The sequence below is a fragment of the Xiphias gladius genome, chromosome 22 (genome assembly GCF_016859285.1).
Source record: "Xiphias gladius isolate SHS-SW01 ecotype Sanya breed wild chromosome 22, ASM1685928v1, whole genome shotgun sequence".
In the NCBI taxonomy this organism is placed as follows: domain Eukaryota; kingdom Metazoa; phylum Chordata; class Actinopteri; order Istiophoriformes; family Xiphiidae; genus Xiphias; species Xiphias gladius.
In genome coordinates, this window is record NC_053421.1 from 27872001 (window position 1) to 27894701 (window position 22701).

At 40.7% G+C, this 22701-nt stretch overlaps 1 protein-coding gene across 1 annotated transcript; it reads right to left on the reverse strand.

Annotated features, from left to right (window-relative positions):
- Positions 1-1939: 1939 nt before the first annotated feature.
- On the reverse strand, positions 1940-22254 carry capn7 (calpain 7). Its single transcript, XM_040118354.1, has 22 exons — positions 22088-22254; positions 21684-21792; positions 19723-19880; positions 19530-19597; positions 18291-18530; positions 17454-17540; positions 16570-16696; positions 15876-15961; positions 15365-15458; positions 14885-15031; positions 14322-14428; positions 13993-14113; positions 13718-13862; positions 12820-12919; positions 12339-12474; positions 12108-12183; positions 11606-11751; positions 9449-9511; positions 9186-9316; positions 7185-7277; positions 4344-6251; positions 1940-3991 (listed from the first exon to the last, which is right to left on the reverse strand). The coding sequence occupies exons 1-21, from the start codon at positions 22187-22189 to the stop codon at positions 6107-6109; spliced, it is 2481 nt and encodes an 826-aa protein (XP_039974288.1). The 5' UTR covers positions 22190-22254; the 3' UTR covers positions 1940-3991; positions 4344-6106.
- Between the last annotated feature and the right edge of the window lie 447 nt (positions 22255-22701).

Here is a 22701-nt window from a genome sequence, read left to right on the forward strand (position 1 = left end):
ACACGATGTTTTGCACTGTGATTTAGATAACTGAGAGGGTTATTAGGCACTCTGACTTCAATTAACAACTAGCCGGGAACTGCTTTAAGATCAGCCAGTATCTGGGCACATCTTAAGAGAAGCTGTAATTGATCTAAATGGTCATCACATTTTTCCAATGAAGATGACAGCATCAACACAAAGAGACCTCCTTGTCCTGAAAGTAATGCATCACTGCTCTAAATACCAGCGTATTAAAACTGCTTTTTTTTTTTTTTTTTTTTTAAATTTTCTGTAGAATGCGTCCTCTCAGGCTTCGCACGGTGTCGGAAATGCCCTAAAGGGCTGGTTCACTCAAATCTCCGGAACAGGGCATGTTTCTTCCGCAGGGCAAGCCTTAAGCAAGAAAGCTCCTTCTTGGCCTGAAAAACACTGCGACTGACGACTGACCAATCATCTGTGGCTGTGAGATGTGATAAACGGTTTTTAGTAACTTTACACTGGCAACCTGTAAATATAAGAACAGATTTTTCCCAATTTAAAGATTTTTTAGCCACTGTTTCAAACTCAGTTTTAGATGTTTTATGTAATGTCATTTTTAAAAAATTCACGAGTCTGACTCTTGCGTTGCATTTTCCGTATATTAACAATAATTGTAATTTTTTTTCTGTGTTTTTTATTTGTTGGTTTTCCGTATTTCCAAAGCACTGAGAAAAGTGCTACATTGGTAAAAACTACTTGGATACCATTTTTCTTCTTTAATTATTTCTTCACTTTTTAGACTTTTAAATACATTTTTCCTTATCTCACTTTTAAAAAAAAAAAAGGTTAAATAAAATTATTTTTTTCTTCTGGTGTGGGCCTCTTCGCTTTTTATACATTGTTTCTAGAAAACCCGCCTTGTGGCTGATATGTGTTGGTCATATTTTTAATTGTGTAGCCACGACGATGAAGTATTTTAACTTTCGCCACGATTTTTTTTTGGCTGCAAATTTTCACAATTTAGAAGTTGGAACTGTGTTTGGCCTTTTGCTTAAAAATGAATCGAACAATTAATAATTTATCAAAATTCATCAGCTGATCGATTAATCATTTAGCTCTACTATATAGTCTGTATTAAAAACTTTGTATATATAAAAAGCAATTCTTTTTCTATAGGTTCATGCTTGAACTGAAGTGAACATTACGAGAGCCGACAAGGTCATCGTTGTCTGAAATGAATTTTTCTATCAGTGAATACTTCATACGTACAGTACAAATAAAAACGAGGAAAACCAAGAAAGACGACAAACTTACCAAACTGAGTTTTCACAGCAGCCAATTCCAGAGACGCTGACGAAACCTCGGCTGACACCAGCTGCACTGTGCATCTGACTGAACATACTTGCAGGTAATAACGAAAAGGAGAAGGATTTTACCGTCCCACAGCTTCAGAATGACCGTCAGCAAGGGGACTGATGTGGTGGTTTTACCTCTTCATTTAATGTTTCCGCTTGATCCCTTAAAGTGGAAAACGCTGAATTTTACGTTTATATCAGTTACAGGCCACCAGGCCTTCAATGGAGTCAGCACAGACATACATGCGGGAGGAGGAGAAGTCTGCCTGCACTGTTTCGGTCTCTCCTGGTCATTAGTACGGGCAAATAGCTACGTTTTTAAGCCTCCTTCAAACTTTTTGTTTGGCACTAGCGTGGCAGAGATTCGTTTTCACTGCGGCCAGAAATGTTAAGGAGAAAACTTCTTGTGATCACTTGTATTGTGTTTGAATATACAATAAGGCATCACGCTGTACAGGTCATGTTGCCATACGACTGCCTCGCCATTTATCGAGTATCTTGATTAAAAGTCCCAAGATGCCAACAACCCGGGGCACGAATATTAGCACAAGGTACTAGATCTGATGAATGTCGTCAGCGCTATCAAATAAATAAATAAAATAAATGAAGAGCAGAGACAGAGGCAGATTTCATTTTCTGTATTCAAGGTTTGAACACATCGGTCTACCCAACATTTAGTGCAAGTTCTGCAAACATTACATCGTCATTCATACAACAGGTCGCTGCAAGATTGTCCTGCTGCATCTCTAAACGAGTTGGCTTGTTGCCACAGTAACTGAATACGGTGACAAAGACGGGGCACTCTTAACAGTTTTTCAGATTCATCGTTAATGAACAAGTGGACATTCGACAGAAGTGCTTGGCAATGGACATTTAAAGCTATATATTACTCTGAAAAAAGAACATTTCGACCTTGTAGCACGCAAGCGTTCACTGACAGTCAAGCTCCAGTCAGCACTGGTTTTACTATGAGGGACTGTTAACAGAGATTAGAAGAGAAAAATTGTCAGCGTGTTCCCTCGGAGCATCACCGTGAAACAGGTCAAGGTTTATCTCTGTGTTGAGTCACTGTGAGCCGCTATGTGGCCCCGTTGATTTTAAAAGTCTTGAAAATATATCAGCAACAATTCTGATTCAGAAATGTGACGGTTTGCATTTTTATAAATCACCGTATAAATTTAATATTTTGAGGTTCGGACTGTTTACATTTTAAGCAGTGTGAAGATGTTACCTTAGCGTCTAGGGACTTGTGTGGGACATTTTCCACAATTCTTATCACACTTAACTGGCTAAATAGTCGATTAAAATGTAATAATCAGTAGTTGAAGACGCCACTGGGCTGTGTGACAGTGACTTTAGATTTACTCACGGCAGCGTACAACTGTGCATCATGCTCAGAAAACACACAAAAAGGTTCGCGTTTGTGGACACGGAGTCTCAACACTTATGTGACCCTGGGTGGTCTGCCGTACGCCGCAATCAGATTCACTCCACGAATGGGGAAACGCGTGGGACTTAAGGGCACTGCGCGAATGTAAGCTGTCCCTGGCTGGAAATAAGGTAACGGACAAAGAAATCTCACCTCAACCTCCACTCACCAGGTTTTTTTCTTGAGCTTTCAATTGCGTCTCATCAGCAAATTCAAAAAATTGCTCAGTTGTCAAAAACTTGGTGACAACTAAGCAAAAACCTCGTGAGAGACGCAGTTGAAAGCTGATAAAAGAGATAGTAATGTGTACCTTGAGTTCCCAAACTATGTTCCCAAGGTCAAGAATCAACTTTTATGTTATGTTCATTTTTTTTCCAAAGAAAAAACAAGAGCATGATTTTAGTTTGAGAGTTTATTAGGTACACGAGCTAAAACTGATGCAGTCTGATACAACAGTCCTGCAGTAAATCCCCCTTCGTGATGGGTTATAATGTTCAGTTTTTGTTGAAATTGCTTTCGAGAGTCATTGAGTCAACTGTGTGGTCATTTTTGGAGGGTGTAGCTTGTGGTGCTGCTGAACTGTGTTGCTCTACACAGAGAGGCATTTCTGTCAGTATACACACACACAATACAATTCAACAGCAACACAAACCGCAGCCTCCAAAATTACCGTAGAGTGGAATCCACACCTCTCCAAAACAGTTTCGACGAAAAATACACATTAAAACCTTCATGTAGGCAGAGTTGATCTCAGGACCGTTGTATTGGACTGTGGTAGTTTTAGCCGGGTGTATCTAATAAACCGAGTGTATGTTCGAGTGGTAAGTTGCAACATAATAAAAGGCTCTAGTGACAATGTTTGACTCATGACTGAAAGTCAGTTGGTGCTTGTTTGGATGTTTTTCAGACACAAATGTCTGTATATACGGTTACTGTACCGAGTGAGCTACCGGACGAATGCTTCCACGTGATGCGACATAACCTTCACGTTAAATTTAACACTCAACGTTGCTGGATGGGCTCACACCGCAACGTGTAGCCCGGATCCAAATCTCATTCAGCAAGTCCACCGAAGCACTTCCGTCGTCTCAACAAACGCTGTTGCCACGGGATTTGAGACGAAAACTGCAAAGCTTTGTGCTAGTGGCGCGGAGAAAAGCAGCACGGAGTTCAGCAGCAGCAGCATCTGTAGATGGCTGGCTGCTGATGGGAGACGTCACCCAAAAGAAACTTTTCACACTGAAAACTGGGGGGGGAGAAAAAAAAAAAGGTGAATTAAGAAGAGCGGCTTTCTGATAACTGTTTGAACTGCTTGCGTTGAGGAATCAAGGCGACATATTCATTTCCATATATTGTGTTTGGGGGGGAAAAAAAAAAACAAATAAAAAAAAGTGCAATTCGGTAAAATAAAAGGAAACAGAGGATGTTTACTTGGCGATACATATAGCTTTTTAACTTTAAAAAGTCGATAATGAAAATAAACATTTACACACATAAATGCATGCACACACACACACACACACACACACACACACACACACACACACACACACCCACACACACCCACACACAGGTATAACACATACAGCATGTGGTACCTGTCTCAAGCCGAGTGCTGACGTGAGGCCTGTCAGTGAAATCAGGCCGATAATTCTCACTCAGCCGTCACATCCACAGAAAACATTCAAAGTGACATCATTCAGCCGCTGCCATACTGGATTCCCTGTGGTGCTGCTCTGCTGCACTGCTCCTGAGAATAAAAATAACCTTCACGGTCATTTGAAGAAAACCAAGTGTCCCTTCAACCTGTCAGACCCTAAAAACAGCTTTTACTATTTTGGCAAAGAGGAAAAACGTTTTGTTTTGTAGGCTGCCAGTATCAAACAACTGCTTCTTCTTCCAGTAGTTTTGCAGTAATGAGCATCTCAAACGTCTGACAAATGCTGTGGTCCTGGACACGTTCAGTAACTTTTCCATGGCTTTTCATGTGTACATGCATGGGTTTTCATGAACCCAAATTTTATTCCTTTCAGATTATTTTATTTATAGCTCCAAACAGCGTGCTTTGGAATTTATACGAAAATACCAAATAGAAACCAAATAGATGGTATTTCCGCTTTTTGTTAAGAAGCTTGTCGTTACTTGGCAGGTCTATGGATGTATTTACCAGAGACAGCTGTCGTTTCAAATTGGCTATGCACTAGATGATTGACGGGTCATGCTCTCTTTGACTGAGACATCATCGTGAACCCTTCCTTCGCCCGCCTGTACGTATCGATGGCTGGGCTGTCACCGGTCTGATTTTCTAACAGGAAACCAAGGCCGATGTCCTAAAATCATTGTCAAATAGCATCCAAAGTCCCAACTGAGATCTACGACTTGGCGGAAAGCATATAGAGAACTAAACATTCCAGCCATATGTGATAGCTGAACATGTCATTCTTAAACCGTGGCCATTAATGAGCTGCTCTAAAAGCCTGCGCTCGTCTGGCTTTGAGCTTTCTACCAGATGTTGGAACCTGGATGCAGGGATTAGCTTCCATTCGGACACAAGACCATTAGTGAGGTCCAGCACTGATGTTGGGTGATAAGGTCTGGCACACAGTTGGTATTACAGTTCATCCCAAAGGTGTTGGACCCCCCCCTTACAGAATTCACTTCTGTACTGACGAGGTGCTCACTGCAGCAAAAAAAAAAAAAAAAAAAAAAACAACGGAAAAGAATTTGCTGCTTTCAGGCAGCCTTGACACCAAACCTGTTCAACCCTGTTACTTCTCCACATCCAGTCAAGACCAGGATGTGGTCACTTTGTTACTGTCGTCTCATGAAATCCGTCAGATTTGACTGTTTTATCAGAACAACAACGCTGATGCTAATTAATCCATCTGGTGGAGGTACATACAGTAGATGCGGTGTCTATCTTATCCTGGCAAAAATACCCGCTTTAAATCACGATCACTTTGTCTGTTGCCTCTTTATTTTTTGGTGACAGTGCATTTTATTCTGTCCCAAAACACCTTGACGGTTGACGGGTTTCTATTCCATACTGAAATTCCTCTTGATGGCTCCTTTTTAATAATTTATTCCTTCACCATAGCCGTGTGGTATCATCAAATCAATGTTGAAGTTCAAGCCCACCATCTGTCCATTTACGTCAGCAATGGATTCAGCGAGAGAGGACAGGGAAAGGCTGTTTGAGATGGTGTGCAGATTATGCTGCCAGTCACATTCTGGGCTCTTTGAGCATTATGGAAGGCTTGACACCTGATCACATTCAATGAGAAATATCTGAAATATCCCTTGATGCCCTGACGAGTACCTTCCTCCCAATCCCTGCCCCGTCCTGTCTCCAGCTCCATCTTCATTGGAGCTGCGAGACCTTGAGGGTCGAGGTACTGGCGAAGTCCAAAAAGAAGGGTCCTTCCTGTTTGGGGAGGAAGGTGGTGGGGATGACGTTGTAGATGCCTGCTGGGACGTGGTCTGCCTCCATGTAGCAGAAACCACATCTGAAAAAAAAAAAAAAAAAGGAAAGACCAAGAGTAAGACACTTTGAGAGTCTACAGAAGTTAATATTTAACGGTTCAGAGACAGAGGCAACCCAGCATCACAATTTCAATGGAGATAAAAACAGCAAAATTATCAGACTAATTTGCAGAACACTTCTCTCCTTCCCAACTCCAATTACCTAACTTTGATTAAAATTATACAGCGAAGAAGAACTGACAGCAGTGTGCGTGTAGAACAGAAACCTATCAGACAGACAGTAGAAACTTTAGGAGCGGCCAAATCAACTGTTTGGTACATTCTGAAAAAGCAGCAAGCTCGGCAACACCACAAGGCCTGGAAGACCATGAAAAGGTGAAGAAAAACCCCTTCACAACATCTAGCCAGGTCAAGAACAGTCTTGAGGAGGTTGGCGTGTTATTGTCAAAGTCTACAATCAAGAGACGCCTTCACGAATGTACATACAGAGGGTTTTACCACAAGGTGCAAACCACTGGCAACGCTCAAGAACAGAAAGGCCAGAATAGACTTTGCCAAAAAACATTTAGACAAGGCTGCCCAGTTCGGGAACAAGATTCTTTGGACAGATTAAACCAAGATTCACTTCCCAGAGCGACCTTGTTTAGGTTTCTCTGCAAGCATTCAAATGTCAACACTTGCTGCCTATCAAATGATTCATTATCATTTCCTTTAGCTGAAACAGCGAGGTTGGAAATTCATTTCACGTTATTGTTCTGTGATGATAGTAAACAACAAGACTGTGAACTTCTCCAGCCTTCACGCAGTGTTTCTGTGCTGATGACGCAGCCAGGACGGAGTCCAGCAGACCTCACTGTAGGCCTGAAGAAGACCTTAAAATGTTAACTTTTGCTCTACATGTGAGTGCTCTCTGCCTGGAGTGTGCTTTTCACCACTGATGTTTGTTAGGCCTGTACCTGTAATCTCCGCTGCTCTTCTTCTGGAAGGCTGCTGGACCCGGATCCCCCACCATCGACACGGTCACCACCTCAAAACCGACACTGTACTGCCTGTACACACGCAGACAGAAAATCAAGGACACTGAAAAACCACTAACTTACACACAGATGAAGCTCAGGCTATGGTGGTGGTGGTGGTGGTGGTGGTGGTGGTGCTGGTTTTGGTGGGAGCTGATTTTCAAACCTAAAAACTTACAACTTTCTTTTGTTTTTATAATTATTCTATGATTTGTATTCCATTTCCATTCCACTATACCTGTTTTTTTTAATTTGTACATTTTGAGTATATTTCATCCTGCATTTAACCTCCAACTGTGCTGAATAATCTCCCACTGTTCCACCCTTTTATCTTTCTTTCTAATTAAGTTTGAGTAGGCTTTATTCAGGAGTAGAACCGACAAATGATAAATGCTAGTTTATGGGATTAGTTTAACACAGATAAATTAGTATCAGTTCGCAGGTTGGCTGATAAGTAACAAGAACTGCAGTACAGTAATGGATAGAAGAAGATTTGTTTGAAGTAATTTAGACATCTAGACCACAAAGACCACAAACAAGTTTATATTTACACTGTGAAATGTCCCGCTCAGTAAATCTCCTGCTTGTAATTCTTTAAAATTCTTTACTATCCAGTATTGGTGGGAAACTATTCAGGAAAATGGGGAGAACGCTGTTTGGGGATTTTCTATGCTGTAAAAATAGCGACACAGTTTTTCAGACCTATTTAAGATTTCATATGAAAAATGCTGTAAATGCGTCAGTCTTAGAAATTTCTTGTGATCCTTCCCTCTCGCCAAGTGGGTCCCAACCCCAGGGGTTGAGACACTCTTGTCTGATCCTTGACACTCTGTCTGTGTGTCCTGTCTTTATTCGGTTTGCCTCGATGCAGTGTCAGGGTTTAATACAACAAGCACATGTTTATTTTCAAAATCGTTCACACATTCCTTTACAGTCTGTGCATGCTGGTGATGTTAGAATCTGAGTTTACAGTACAGTCACACTGATTTGTAATTGACTGTAGAAAATGCAGATAAGTCAGTAACTTAACTTAATGACTTGAGTTATGTACAGAATTATCTAAACGTGATGGGAGACAGTTTAAAATTTAATGTGCAACAGAATACTTGTCGTGTCACTGGAGACAGAATCAAACACTGTAATTACTGAGTCATCGAGGTGCGTGTGCGTGTGTGTAATTGGGAAGAGGGGGCGGGCAAGAAACAGACAGAGAGCAAGATCCAGAAAATTATTAGGCGTAAACGTCACAGTGGAAAACTCCCCGAGTCGTCCTGTTAATGAGTCCTTATTAAGTCAGACAGATTCATTTAAAACAAAGTGAAGCAAAATGGCAGCAGGGGAAGCACCATTTCTAAATGTGCATGGATTTAAAAAGTGACTGCTAGGGTTTTTAATCCATCTCAATGTCAGAAAGAGGTTGCTACAATATCTGTCTAAATACTGTTAATGTGATACGGAAATGACAGGAGTGGGTTTGATCTAATATTTCCGTTATTCTCAATTATGAGTTTTTTAGTTTTGTGTCATAAAATCTAATTTTACTCATCAAGATCTTTGCTGACATTTCTGAAACGGCACTTGCAAACCCTGACCAAGGAGTTTGGGTGACGCTGAGCCTAAAGACGGTAGTTACCATTTAAGTTTTAGATCAGCGAAACATTTCCTGCTACCACGCATCACTGGAGCTGCTGATCTTACATCAAAGAAACATCAGCAATGCTGGTTTTTTTACAGACCACAACCTTGAATCTAGTTGAGCAGAAAACATACGATTTGAGGCAAACTGTCTGGCCATTGTCAGATATTATTTGAAAAGTTCATATATATTGGTCAATAACTATGTAAACCAACCTGAATTGTCTCTGTATGATACTGTGACCCTGTGCTATACAAATAAACCTGAATTTGAACTTGAAACTATACTGGCCACTCTGTCCTGACCTGGATCCTCGGAGCTCGATGAGCAGCGGTGCCGACCGCTCCAGGTTAATCTGATAGATTGGGTTGTGTTTGTATGAGTCCTTATAGTTCCCACAACCTCCAGCACTGAGCCCCTTCCACTGGCCATTGATCTGAAGACAGAAGCAGAGACTTAATGCATGAAAGTGCACCACAAACACATAATGTATGTCTATTCACTGTTTCCCATTATGGGAGAACTGGCATCAGACGTTTGGACCCCACTGTAGGTGTTAGTTACGTACCCTTTTGGTGTGAGTGAACGGATTTGGGATCTTGGAGAAGGTGAATTTGCATCCAGAATACACCTAGGTAAAGAAACAAAACCTGGTATGTTACACTGAACGCGAGAAGGTTTATCAAAAAGAAATCTGGTCGGCAGAGGGGGTTTTTAAAAATAGGCAGAAAATAGGCACTGGGTATAATTCAGGTCAGTCAGAAAGAGAATAGCATGAACCAAAAAGCCAACACGAAGCATAAATACATATTATATGTAACACACACACACACACACACACACACACACACACACACACACACACACACACACACACACACACACACACACACACACACACACACACACACACACACACACACACACACAAACGAACAGTCAATATTCTGGGGCAAAATCTGGTGAATACAAGAACAAAAGGTGCAAACGACGAAAAGACTGCCAAATATTGCTTTTTCATTTTCAGCAACTGTGTATCACAAAGTGTGACATGTTTTGTAAATGGTGGATATCTCTCTTTGAAACAAAGCTGTTAATTTATTCATGACTACGTGCGCACAAAATAGATCTTTAATATTAGCGCTGTTCTGGTAAAAGAAAACACATTTCCTGCTCCTTGATTTGATCTCTGTTGAAACCTCAGTGAGCGAGAGAGAGCTGAGTCTCAGGACTCTCTCTCTGACGATTTTCAGAGAGAAATGCTGATCTGAGCCGAGGGGAGATCAATTTCGCAGTTAGCTTGGTGGAAAGAGAGAAAGACAGAGAGAACTTGCAGCAGTTACGGCAGTCGCATAGCTGTTACATACAGAATAGACACACACACACACACACACACACACACACACACACACACACACACAAACACAGAGTAAACACACAGCAAAAAGAAGACACGTGTATGGAGTGCATGTATTTTTTAATGACTGATTTCAGTATAAACTCTTCTCCACAGTCCTCTCTGCAGTTAACAAGAGGAGTCCATGAATTATAAATTACTGAAAAATATATTTGGGTCACACGTTCTCACACACACACACACACACACACACACACACACACACACACACACACACACACACACACACACACACACACACACACACACACACACACACACACACACAGACACACAGACACACAGACACACACAGAGTGGGTGTAATTGAATAATATGAGATGTGAATTTTAAGAGGGGGAAAGAAGAGAAGAGAAGAGCATTACCCTGCAATAAACAAGTCTGACAAAAACAAAAGCAGTCATGCTGCTCCTTGCAGCTTGGATGACCCATCTCAACCAAGTTTCAAGTCTTTGAAAGTTGATTTTTATACCTTACTGACACAAAAACAAATCCCTGCCTGGGAGACACGTCAAATATATCCGTCTAATAACCTACCATCTGCTTTGAAAGTAGTTGGTGTTAGTTCTTTCTACACTAAAGGACCCGGTTGAAAATATCAGTATAAAAAAAAGTTTTCCCATATTCTACAGTCCACACAGAAGACCCACCCTCAAGACCAAGGTTGGATTCACAACCTAGCGTGGTAAAACAAAAACATGGGACAACATGGGACAATTAGCTGACCACAGAGTAGACACTGGTACAACACTAAACACCATCACTGACATAAAAAAGGGGCATACAGTGGATTCAAACAAAGAAAAGCTGAAATGTTTGAGACCCTGAGCCAATTTTAAGACAAGACTAAACTTGTAAACTTTAGTGGCCTAAGCTTTAATCCTTTGTTCTTGCTTTGGTCTATGACACAGGGGAGGAAAAAAATGGGAACTTGACAGTTTCACTAAGAAACCGCTGTGCTGACCTCTGCGACAGATAATTCTATTCACTTCATTTGCAAGGTTGCTGTTTAAGTTTATTATCATTAATTAACACTTGCGGGTGTCACGTTGCTGAAGAGAGATAAACGAAGACAAAGAAAAAATCATCTCCGTGTGAGGGAGAAACTTTCGGACTGACATTTTAAAACCACTTGTGTCTTCACTCAAAGGATCAGACTCCACAAAAACACAAGAGTTCAAATTTGCTTCAAAACTTTTTTTTTTTTTGTTTTAAATACTGTACAATTGAATGAATACAAATAGACAAGTTTTTTGTGTGGAGGAGCATAAACACACACACACACATTTATACCAAAGTTTTTCTCACCCGTAGTGTGTAGTTGATGGTGTTTTGTTTCTCGTACTGGGAAACCACCAGTGTGAAGGTGTGTGTCCCTGCGCTGGTCAGTCTGATCTTGGTCAGGTAGTGTGGGCTATTGATGCGGATGCCATCGATGTAAGGAGGGGGGTCCGCTGTGGAGGAAGCCAGGGGAGTTTATTTATAGTGGCTATTCGGACGGTTGAAGTCGACACCATACAGCATTTTCCCAACTGCCTGCGTCTATTTTTCATGAAAGTAAGAGTTTGTTTTTGAGGTGAAATGTTTCTTTTAGAGTCTGCTGCTGTCTTTGTGAATAGAGTGATGTATCAGAAAAGATAAGGGGTTGTGATGGAAATAATCATTCCTCCAGGCATCTGACCTTGTTGTGTGACTGTGGGGGCAGAAATGAGGGCACATGACGGAGAGCTGCCTTCAAACCCTGCTGCCACCCATCTACAGTACATATCTCACAGTTCAGTGCTGCACAGAGAAATCTATCAAACTTTACCTGGGTAGTAAACCTTCTTCCCATCTGTCTTGTAAACTACCAGGGTGATAAACTCCCTGTTTTGTGCAAAATCATCCTGGACAAACAAACAAACAAACAAAAAGATAACAGTCGTTGGATAAAACTGAAGTGTCCCAATATCAGGTCACCACATTACTGATATTGAGGTCTGACCAGAATACAAATGTCATAATCTGACTTTGTCGGTATCTCCCAGCTCTGTATCTCTACCTTGTCAGTGATGTGCCTGGTGAGCAGTACCCACACAGCAGCTCCACCTGCTGGACACTGGACCTCCAGCTTGTACTGGGGATTGTTGGCCAGACTGTAGACATCTTTCACTGGGCCCTGCTTTCCATCCCAGCTACTGCAGACAGTATACAAACCACAACACTTACTTCAGTACTACTACTTACTACTACTCTGATCAAAACAGTAGGCATACTAAACACCTCACATACAGGATTTTGTTCCTTTGCCAGCTTTTCTGGTTAGTGTTGAGTATCTTCATGTACAATTTACACGGAAGCAGGCACACAGGCACACAGGCACACAGGCACACAGGCACACAGGCACACACACACACACACACACACACACACACACACACACACACACACACACACACACACACACACACACACACACACACACACACACACACACACACACACACACACACACACACACACACACACACACACACACAGACCTGTGAATACAGGAGGACTCTTTGAACAGGGCAGGGCTCCAGCTCAGGTAGATGACATCATAGTACTGACAAAGGTCCTCCCATGAGATCCAGAAAACACCTAGAGAGCAACACAGGACAGCAAAATAAATAACCTCAATTAAACAATGAATAATTTTTGACTTATGTTTTAATTTGTACTGTATTTCTGTGCCTTAAACTTCAGGCATATTGTTGTTTACTGTTTTTTTTTTTTTACTGTGACAGTATTAACTTTGATGTGATTAGTGGACTACCCTAGTGAGGACGGAGAATTACCCCCTGATGCGATTCACTTTCTAAGAAGGTCAGCTGTAAAACGGCAGTCCTGGTAGAAATTCTATTATTGGCAGGGCAAAACGTCTGAGGCTTTTAATAGGAAAAAAACATTTCATGACATTTCTTTCTGTATTATTTATGCCACTTCGACCTGTGCGCTGACGCTGCACTGCTAATGGTTTTTGATGGAGTATTCTCCCAGCACAGCTGCTGAGGATTCAACCCAAACTCACTCATTTCTAAAGTAGCTCGGATGAAGGTGTGCTACTGCTAAATTGTTATTTTATGGAATAAACTCCACGCTGCGTATTATTCTAAAAGTTCTTCTACTTCCTTTGCAAGTAGTTATACATTTTATGTTGCCTAATCTTTCATTATCAGCATTATCACGTGTAATTCTGCTCTAAGTACCTCCCTGGGTATAAAACAATTCAGTCTGCCTGTCAGCTTTACTGTGATAGGAGATTTGAAGATGCTCCACGTACTGGGATCTTTTTAAGGACAGCAGCTAAGATACTGACTTCAACATGAATAGCATACTTCGTCAATACTAACTTCACACGGCATTCTTTTCTGCTATTTAGGAGAAGAATGGCTATACCATTATCGAACTTTTGTGCCGTCTTGGGGTCAAAGTTGAGGTATTTGAGGAGTTCGGGTGTCCAGTTCTTCTCATCTCGCTCACTGTAGCGCCCCTTCCACCGCAGATGACTCCATGGATTCTTCAGCTGCAGAAAACGCATTCCCTACAAGAATGACATACCCGCAGACACGATGTCAATTAAAAAAAGGATGAAAGGATGGTAAATGATAGTATTTATCCACTGGCCCTAGAGACTGTTGGATTTGAATCTGCCCCAGACTAATTATGCTAACCTTGTATTCCCTGATGTCAAGAACAGCGTAGGCGTGTGTTGGCACTAAACCCCATCTATCCCCCTCTTCTTCTGTCATCACCCCCGTTGCCGTGGTGATGAGGACGTCCCCCCTGTGAAACCTGGAAACGAAGGGAGAGAGAAGCAGATACAGAGGGAGAGCAAAAACCAGATGAAGTCGGACGTACAAAAGGGACAAGACAAGAAGAGAGACAGAGACACAAAAACATAAACCAACAAGACCGTAAGAGAGAGCGTGAGGAAAAAAAGGTCAAGAATACATTTTAAACATGAATGTAACTTTTTTGTGAAAACTGTGTTTATGTTCACCTCTGGAAGAGCATGCGGAAGGTGCCGTCCTTGCTGAACGACTGATTGTCAGAGTGCATAGCGATGCGTTCGGGGATCCAGCCAGTGAGCGCATGCAAATCAATGTTCTGCAACACACAACAAACGAAATTAAAATTTAATTCTGACTCTTTTTATGACCATTTTGACTATCACAGCCTAATTTCTTAAGAAACATAAGACATTGGTTTTGTCTTCATTATGACGACTGCTGAGAGTGAGTTGGCAAAATGGCCGCCAATATTTTAGAACTTCTTCCAAAACTTTCAAGACGTAGAAGTGATCAGATCTGTTTTATTCCAAACTGATACAATTGCCAATGCTGCCTTAAACACGAAGAGAGACATAAATGACACTGTGAATGAAACATTTATTTTTTTAACAAAGCTTTATTTAATTAACAAATTTCTATGCTCCTCATTTTCAGCAATTATTTGCTTTAATTATTTTTATCTAGGACTTGTTAAATAATCCAGTCTTTGTGGAAAGTGTTGGATTGTTGTGTAAACGTAGTTGCATCTCTTGGTCTCTCCACCTTCACTCACCGAGTTGGAACCAGGGAAGTCATAGCCTCCCATCACCTTCATGTAGGCTTTCTCTATCAGGGACACCCAGAGCTCGTTCCTGTTGCTGGAGTAGGAGCACAGCAGCTCTCCGTTGCGATCCACTGGCAAGTAGTCGTCTATAATCACCTGGAACCGGGACAGAGACAGGTTGTTGATCTGAGGAACGTTGTGCAGATGAGTTTGGGTGATGTTAGAAAGATCACGATATGAACTTAGTGGCTAGTTTGTCTATATAAAGAGTGTCGTTGATACATCTTCTCTGTGCTTTATAGCAAGCTTGCCACCTTCAAAATTATTTTTACAGCAACAGATGATTTTTCTATGTTCCCCAGTCTATTAACAAACAGGAAAGTAAGAGTATTTGAAACTCAAACCAGAACACTTCAGGTACCTGTCTTGAATGGCCACCTTAGCCTTTTAACAGTACACATGAACTGGCTGTGATGATTTGTCTTTTACCTTCCTGGGAACTCCATTGATGTGAAGCTTGACCATGTACTTCCCACAGGGGTTATATTCTGGTTCTCCTCGCCTGTTCTGAGGGTAGATGATGCTGCAACACACACGCACACACACACGCACACACACACACACACACACACACACACACACACACACACACACACACACACACACACACACACAAAATTACATATTTAATGTCAGGTACCCAACGTTTCCAAAAACAATTCAGTGCAGTTTTTGTTTTTTGTAAATCAACTCTTTAACTTGTCTTTTCTACTATGCTTATCTACAGGAAACCTTTGATCTCAACTGATTATCATGTCACATTAATGAGGTTGACAAAATTATCCTGGAATTTGTCAGGGGAATTATGTTCCTTATTGAATTAAAAGCCAATTCACATTTCCACCTTGACAGGCATAAAATTGTGAAGGAAAACAACATTTTTGTAATATGTACCTTGGACAACAAATATGGGTCAAACCCTAAAAACACCATAAAGTACCTGGTGATAAGTTTCTTGTTGTAGCGCCGCTCGTAGGCGGCGCTGATGGCTAGTGATGCCACAAAGGAACAGTCAGACACCACCGTCTGGAAAACAGGGGTGAAGGTCACGTTAATTAGACAAGTTGAAACGATGTGACAGTTCAAAATCAACTGCTGTACGAGCATTCACACATATACAAGCATACATTCATACATGTAAACAAAAATGGTTGGATAGTTAAACATATTGAACAGCATTTGCATTCGGATGCTGTAATTTTTTATACTGTTTATGCACTCAATTATTTTAACATGTCTAACACGAAGAGCCATCTATTGGTTGAATTTAAAGACATTAACACAGAGTAAATAAAGTACGCCATGTTAACATTTACACACAGGAAAGAAACATACAGTACGGCTAAGAACTCTGGGTTGACTAGAAGTGACAATAGAAGGATAGAGAATATTAAACATAGAATTAGCAAAGATTATGAATAAGATTATGAATAACTCAAGTCTTCCTCAAAAAAATGCATAGACACAAAGCAAATGGTTAAAATGAGATGACAAGATTATTTTCTATTTAAGATTCAAATACAAACACTAAATGTGCTAAAATGTTCCATATATGCAGATTAAGTTCATCACACCACAATAAAAAACAAACAGATGAGAAACTGTTGGTACAGGACTCAAGCTGCTACTCTGACCTGTTTGATACTGAAGCTGGACACGGACATGATCATGGTGGGGTTATTGCAGAGCTCGTCTGGCCGGACCCAGCGGGAGAAGATTGCTTTCTGTTTGGGTGACAGTGCCAGTTTCCCTGTTTTGTCCCTGTTTGGAGGGATTAAAATAAAGACAAAAAACAAAGAATGAAAGTGAGCGTACCTCACTGAGTCAGATCGACTCACACCCACCTTCACTTCCTGTTTGTCCACCACACCAAAACTCATCTAAAAAAAAAATCTGACAGTTTGATGTAGCTTTGCTTATCACCAACTTTAAGTACAGCAGTTCAAACAATATGCAGTAGGTTTTTGACACTGATATTACTGGACTGAAGCAGTCGCATTTTTGTGTTGACATGCAAGCATTCTGAATTTACCAATCATTTGAACCTTGGCAAACCCTTAAAACGCAGACACAAAAAAATCACTTCACCTCATCACCCACATGGCAATGCAGACTAAACCGACAGATTTCGTGGTGTTTGTAGCTGAGCAACAATTTCAACATTTTTTAAAGAAAGAGTTGTTTGGTCAGATGTTGATTCTCAGCTGTTCCTGTACACCCTGATGATTCAGACGTGGGCTTAGTTCTCACTGAGTTTGACATGACAAACGAGAGAATCCCTTTCACAACAAACAGTGCACAGAATATGAGGTATTTTAGTATAACGGGGGATACATGTAGAAACCCTTTTCTTTCAATGCTACAGAAATTGTCAAGGAAAAACGATGTAGTGAAATTCAAAATGTAAAGCTGAACCTTAACTAACCCGTGTGAAAATGTGAATTGCATATATTAGCATTGACACTGTGCTGCTAAAATTAAAAAAAAAGTGACATTAAATAATAGAACTCAAACTCACGAGAAAGGGACAGGAAAGGCAAATCGCTCCTTCAGGTCCACACTCATGAACGGCACATAGGCTATGCCATTGATTGTAGATGTACTCCTGAAAATTAAGAAGGGCAAGATTAGTCCAACAAAACAGACTGAAAACCCCAACACCTGACTTTAGTCAGTAGTAGTGGCAGAAAATGAAACAATCTTTGACTTGTCTTTGGTATGGAGAACAATTCCTTTTCTGTGGGGGTGTGTTGGCTGTCAGGCCACCACCAGATAACATCAATTTCTAATCTTTTTCCAGACATCTTTTGCACTTTTTTAGATTTTAGACATTTGAGATTTAACAGGGTTGCCACCTTTTTTCCTTTTCATATTTCAATGACATTTTCAATGACCAAATCCTTGTTTTCGTTTTTTTAGTTAGTTGGTTAGTTTATGCTGAAGATGTCACCAGGTGAATATTACACAATATGAGCAAAAGATATCATGAACATACATTTTCGTATTTTTTTTTGGTCCAGTTTCAATTACCTTTAAAAGCCTTTAACAGTCACAGATTAAGACAGTAAAAATTTGATTCCCCCACATTTTCAAATTTACTTTGTCCCTAACCAATCAGACACAAGTAAAATTGGTGACTGGTGACTCCTGTGACTGTTTATATAGCAATGGTAATTTCACTGCAGATTAAAAACATCTCCAAGAATTACTTTCTAAGATGTTTTGGTCAACTTTGTTTTTTTCCAAGCGTTTTCCTTAACCGGAGATTAGTATTAAAGAGTTTTCCACGTCTGTCGGGATCTGTATGTCTTCTAAAGTAGTATCACTGGCCAACAGATTCCACCAGCCAGCTCACCTGAGCACCTCGATCTCTTCAGATGTGTAGCGCTGACCCTGGGGCTCAGTGGACTGGACTGCCCGGACCGGCTGCGGCTGAAGTCGGTCGTGGATGGTGAAGTCTGGCCCGAGGGGGAAAAACTGACGGACTGGTCCCCCGGAATTGCCACCACTGACAGGCTTGGTTCCCGAGGGCCCCGTCCTGTCCTGAGTCTGGGCTTGAGTTGATTTGGACTGGGACTCTTTAAGACCTTCTGCCCTGAAAGAACATAGAGCAGGAGGTTTTTTAATTAAATCTGCAAATTTAAGTATGACTTACAGACAAAAGAGGAAAAAAAAAAAAAAAAAAAAACATTTTGTAAAATGAATATAAAAAATAATATATTTTACAATATTTTGTAAAATACACCAACCATAAAAACTCTTAAACTAATCTATGGCCTAGATTTTTTTCATTTGAATAAAACACAATACACAAGAGCCATAAAACTACCACAGGTGTACCATGTAAAATTTCTGTGCAATTAAGAATCATTCTTAGCTCGATTGAACTGATCCCAAAAATTAAAAACACACAGATCTCAGGGGCTATATCTACCAGTGTCACAATAAATTAATATAAAATACAGATATAATAACATGGTCTATTTTTTGTCATTCATAACCAATGTAAAAACGACACTGCTACTTCTATACATACTGTCATCGTATCCTGTGGCTATCAGTAAACTGCTGCCATCTATCCAATCCCAGTAAAGAGAGTTAATCGTGGCTTATTAGACAAATGAATATTTATGTCTTGTTCATATTTAAAAGTTCATCACTTGGTGAAAAAAATGACATAAATTAAATTAAATTATAACCGACTAACAACTATAATCTGCTATAATGGTTCTTACAAATGTACTCATCTTAACAAACCAGTGTGTGTTGATAAGCTATTTTTAGTGAGGGGGCAATTTATTGCTTAGAATGTAAAGTTTCAAATAGAAGTCAAATAAAAAGTAAAAAAAGAGGACGAGACATGCATAACTGAAGGCCAAAAGTATGGGAAAGCGAACAAAAGAACTTGAAATATGAAGACTCAAGAGCCGGGTGCTAAAACACACGCTGCCTCTGAAAAGCTTCCAGTCAACACTGGAACCACAGCTGGGGCATGATGGAGCCATGGCACAGGCTCAGCTGGAGCACAACGCAGCCTTGTCCCATGGACATTCTGCCTTAGAATAAAAGAGACAGTGCTCATTTTCACCCTTACCTGTCTAAAGCCTGACGTGCTAGCTGCTTCAGCTTGGTCTGCAGTACCTGGTCCGATGTCTCATTGGACTGTTGAAAACACAGAAGGAAAAACAAATGAGGAAGCATGCAAGAATAATGTGCGAACCAAGTGCAAGTTAGTCACTGTGAATGAGAGAGTAATGACAAACAGTGGGAGAGAGAGAGAGCGCTACCGTCTTAATGCACAGTTCCACAGCCTGAGTGTACAGTTCAATGGCTTCATCATCATTTTCCTTCTCGTCCTCCTCGAAGGCCTGGGTGACCAGGAAGTGGGCGCGCTCCAGGTCCACCTGCTGCCGGGACTTCAGCGGGTCGCTCTTCTGTGCCTGGACTGAGGTCAAAGGTCCAGCGAAGATGTGGTTAGGGTACACAACAGACACATTGTATATCGAGGACCTGGGTGGCTGAGTGGCAGAATTTGTCCCTTAATTAAGACCACATGTTCAGCTCTCTGACTGCTTACATTTCTCCATCGGTTAGTGTTTTTGTAACTTTGATGTTAATTCCACTACAACTACAGACATGAAAACCCTTTTTATATGGAAATCTTTCTTGCATCTTTTCCACAGAGGGTTTTTGGGAACTAATTTAGTCAACTGAGATTGGTTGAACGGGTGTCCAGTTTAAAACAGGATGGCGGGTTTGATGCTGTTCAGTCTTTTTGTCTGTCTGATCGAAAGTATCAGAGTTTAGTTTCTCCTTTCTTTACCACAACATAGTACTTAAAAAAAGTGATGCTGAATCAGAATTGAAGCTTGCAGAAAACATTTCCTAAAACAGTTTTTTTTTTTTTTAAAGTGAGAAAATTGAATTAGATCTGGTGAACAACATCGAAGTAACACTTACAATTGCTAGTTTATTAGGTCTACCAAGGTAACACAGCCTAATAGAAGAGTCCTGCAGTAAATCCTCCCTTCATGAAGGTTATAATGTTCAGTTTTTGTTGAAACTATTCTAGAGAGGTGTTGCTTCAACTTATGGTCATTTGGGAGGCTTTAATTTGTGTTGGAGTTGAACTGGATTGAGGTTTAAAATAAAAACATATGAACAATTATAAAAAAGGTTATGAGGATTTAAAAAAAAAAAAAAAAAAAAACATCCCACTAATCCCTTTAGAGCAGCTGTTACAGTAAAATTAGCTTTTTATCTCACAGAAATCAGCGGGACCAGACAGCAGCTACACACAGTGCTAAATGTCATTTGTAAATGTCCCTGTGTCCAACAGACTCTGTGGTCACACCCATGTGCACACATGCACAAAAACCACAGTGTGAGGAGAGTCATGGAAAAAGTTGTCGGACAGCAACTGAGAAAGTATGTCCCTAGGGCCCTGAAAATTTTCTTACCTATTACTAACCACAGACGCATAACCTTTGCAAGACCTTAGGTCAGATTAGATAAACTGTGGGTGTGCAGTGGGCAGAGATGAAAAATAATAATATGCTACGGAGTAGAAGCGGAAAAGTGCTGCAAACACAGTAAAGACAGCAAAATCTCATGCTGTCCACACCTGAGAGAAACCTTCTTAATTTAAGGCAAGTGTCTTCAACACCATTTTCAGGATGTTCGTATTGACTCTTGTTTGTTTTCTGTGCTTTAATTTCCAACAACCTATACTTTGCATGCAATGCTTTTTGCCTTTCAACACAGTTGTGCAAGTATGGAAATCAAAAAGCACTGTCACCATACTTATAATGAATGTCCAATAGACTTAAAGGTGCTATGTCTCTGAAAATTAATTTGTCAACACACCAATTAAACTGATTGAAACCGGTGGTTGCTTGGGACGAGGAGAAATAGCAGTAAACAAAACACATTTTTTCCAACTTAATCTAAAAATCTAAAACATGCTTGATGAGCTTTGGAAAACGGTCAGCTGTTACACTTGGCATGCATGAATATTGGGGTGCAGTATTTTACAATGCAAAAACATGACAACATGCATCACTGAGCTAAACAACTGATACAAATATCATCTGAATCTGTCTTGTATGTGTACACAAAAACTGCAAATGTGTGCAACTGTATGCAAGCATTCTGTTAACTCAGAGTTTCTGATGAAGAGTATCAGCTTAAAGCAGGAAAATCAAAATAAAACAGTGGTTCCACTGTGTCTCTGGTCAGGTGAGCTTACCAGCATTGTGGAGGGCTTGGACGCGATCCAAGTATTCATTCACTTTGTCCTGGATCGCCTCCAGTTTGGACCCTGCCATGCCAGCATATATCAGGGCCTGGGCTGCCTCCTATTGCAAACAATCATAAAAGAAGGGCTGGTTTATATCTGTTAAATGCTGGCAGTGACAGTCCCAAAACTTAACTATATGAAAAGTTAATGTGATCTGATAAATATAAAATTTAGACATTTCGTCATGTACTCTTTGGTGTAATTATATGTCGTTTTATGTACAATTTAAAGTGGCAAGCTATATTATGCAAGCTAAAATCTACATCTTAAATTGCAGGCAGGATGAGCTAAGTGCTAACGTTGACAGGGAGCTGCCGTTTACACCTGTCAAGTTCAAATATACAGCCACTTACCTTATAATAAAATACAGCCTCGTTATATTTGCCATTCTGGTCATAGGTGACAGCTGTTTTAGCAAATTTGACAGCATCGAGCTCCAGCGCTGCGCAGTCCATCCTGAACACAACTTGTTGACAGAGTGACAAGCTCTGAGTTAGCCAGCTAACAGGCTAGCTAACAGGCTAGCTAACAGCTAGCCTCCCGTAATTCGCCAAATTAACAAAATGTCTTTCACTCGCAACACAGTTCGTTTCATTAACTCGGACATAGCATAGTGGAAACAATCCTGGCGTGCGTCCTTTTTCCCGGGACCCAAACTGGTTATTTAAAGCTTTGCCTTACCTTGTGACAGACAACTACTGTGCTAGCTCATACCAAAACAACCGTCTTGTTTCCGGTAGACAGGAATCGCGCAGTCGCAGTAGAGGACGCAGGCTACATTCCAGCGTGTTGCGTTCATGTGCAGTAAGAAACTGACCGGGGGTCGTTTTGCGTTTGTTCCTACCGTTCCTCATTCAGCCGTTCAACGCAATGCCATCCGTGCATGGTAACTTATAAATGTGATAATTTACACATAGTAATTTTCTAACTATTAGAATAGAATTCACAGTGTTGCCAGATTTGACTG

What these genes read in the sequence shown, in the direction of transcription:
- capn7 (XM_040118354.1), bottom strand. Translation starts at nt 22,189, where the DNA reads ATGGACTGCGCAGCGCTGGAGCTCGATGCTGTCAAATTTGCTAAAACA. An exon ending in CCAGGCACATCACTGACAAG is followed by an intron (nt 12,184 to 12,338) that starts GTAGAGATACAG and finishes TTGTTTGTCCAG; the next exon opens with GATGATTTTGCACAAAACAG. An exon ending in CGTTCACTCACACCAAAAGG is followed by an intron (nt 9,317 to 9,448) that starts GTACGTAACTAA and finishes TTCTGTCTTCAG; the next exon opens with ATCAATGGCCAGTGGAAGGG.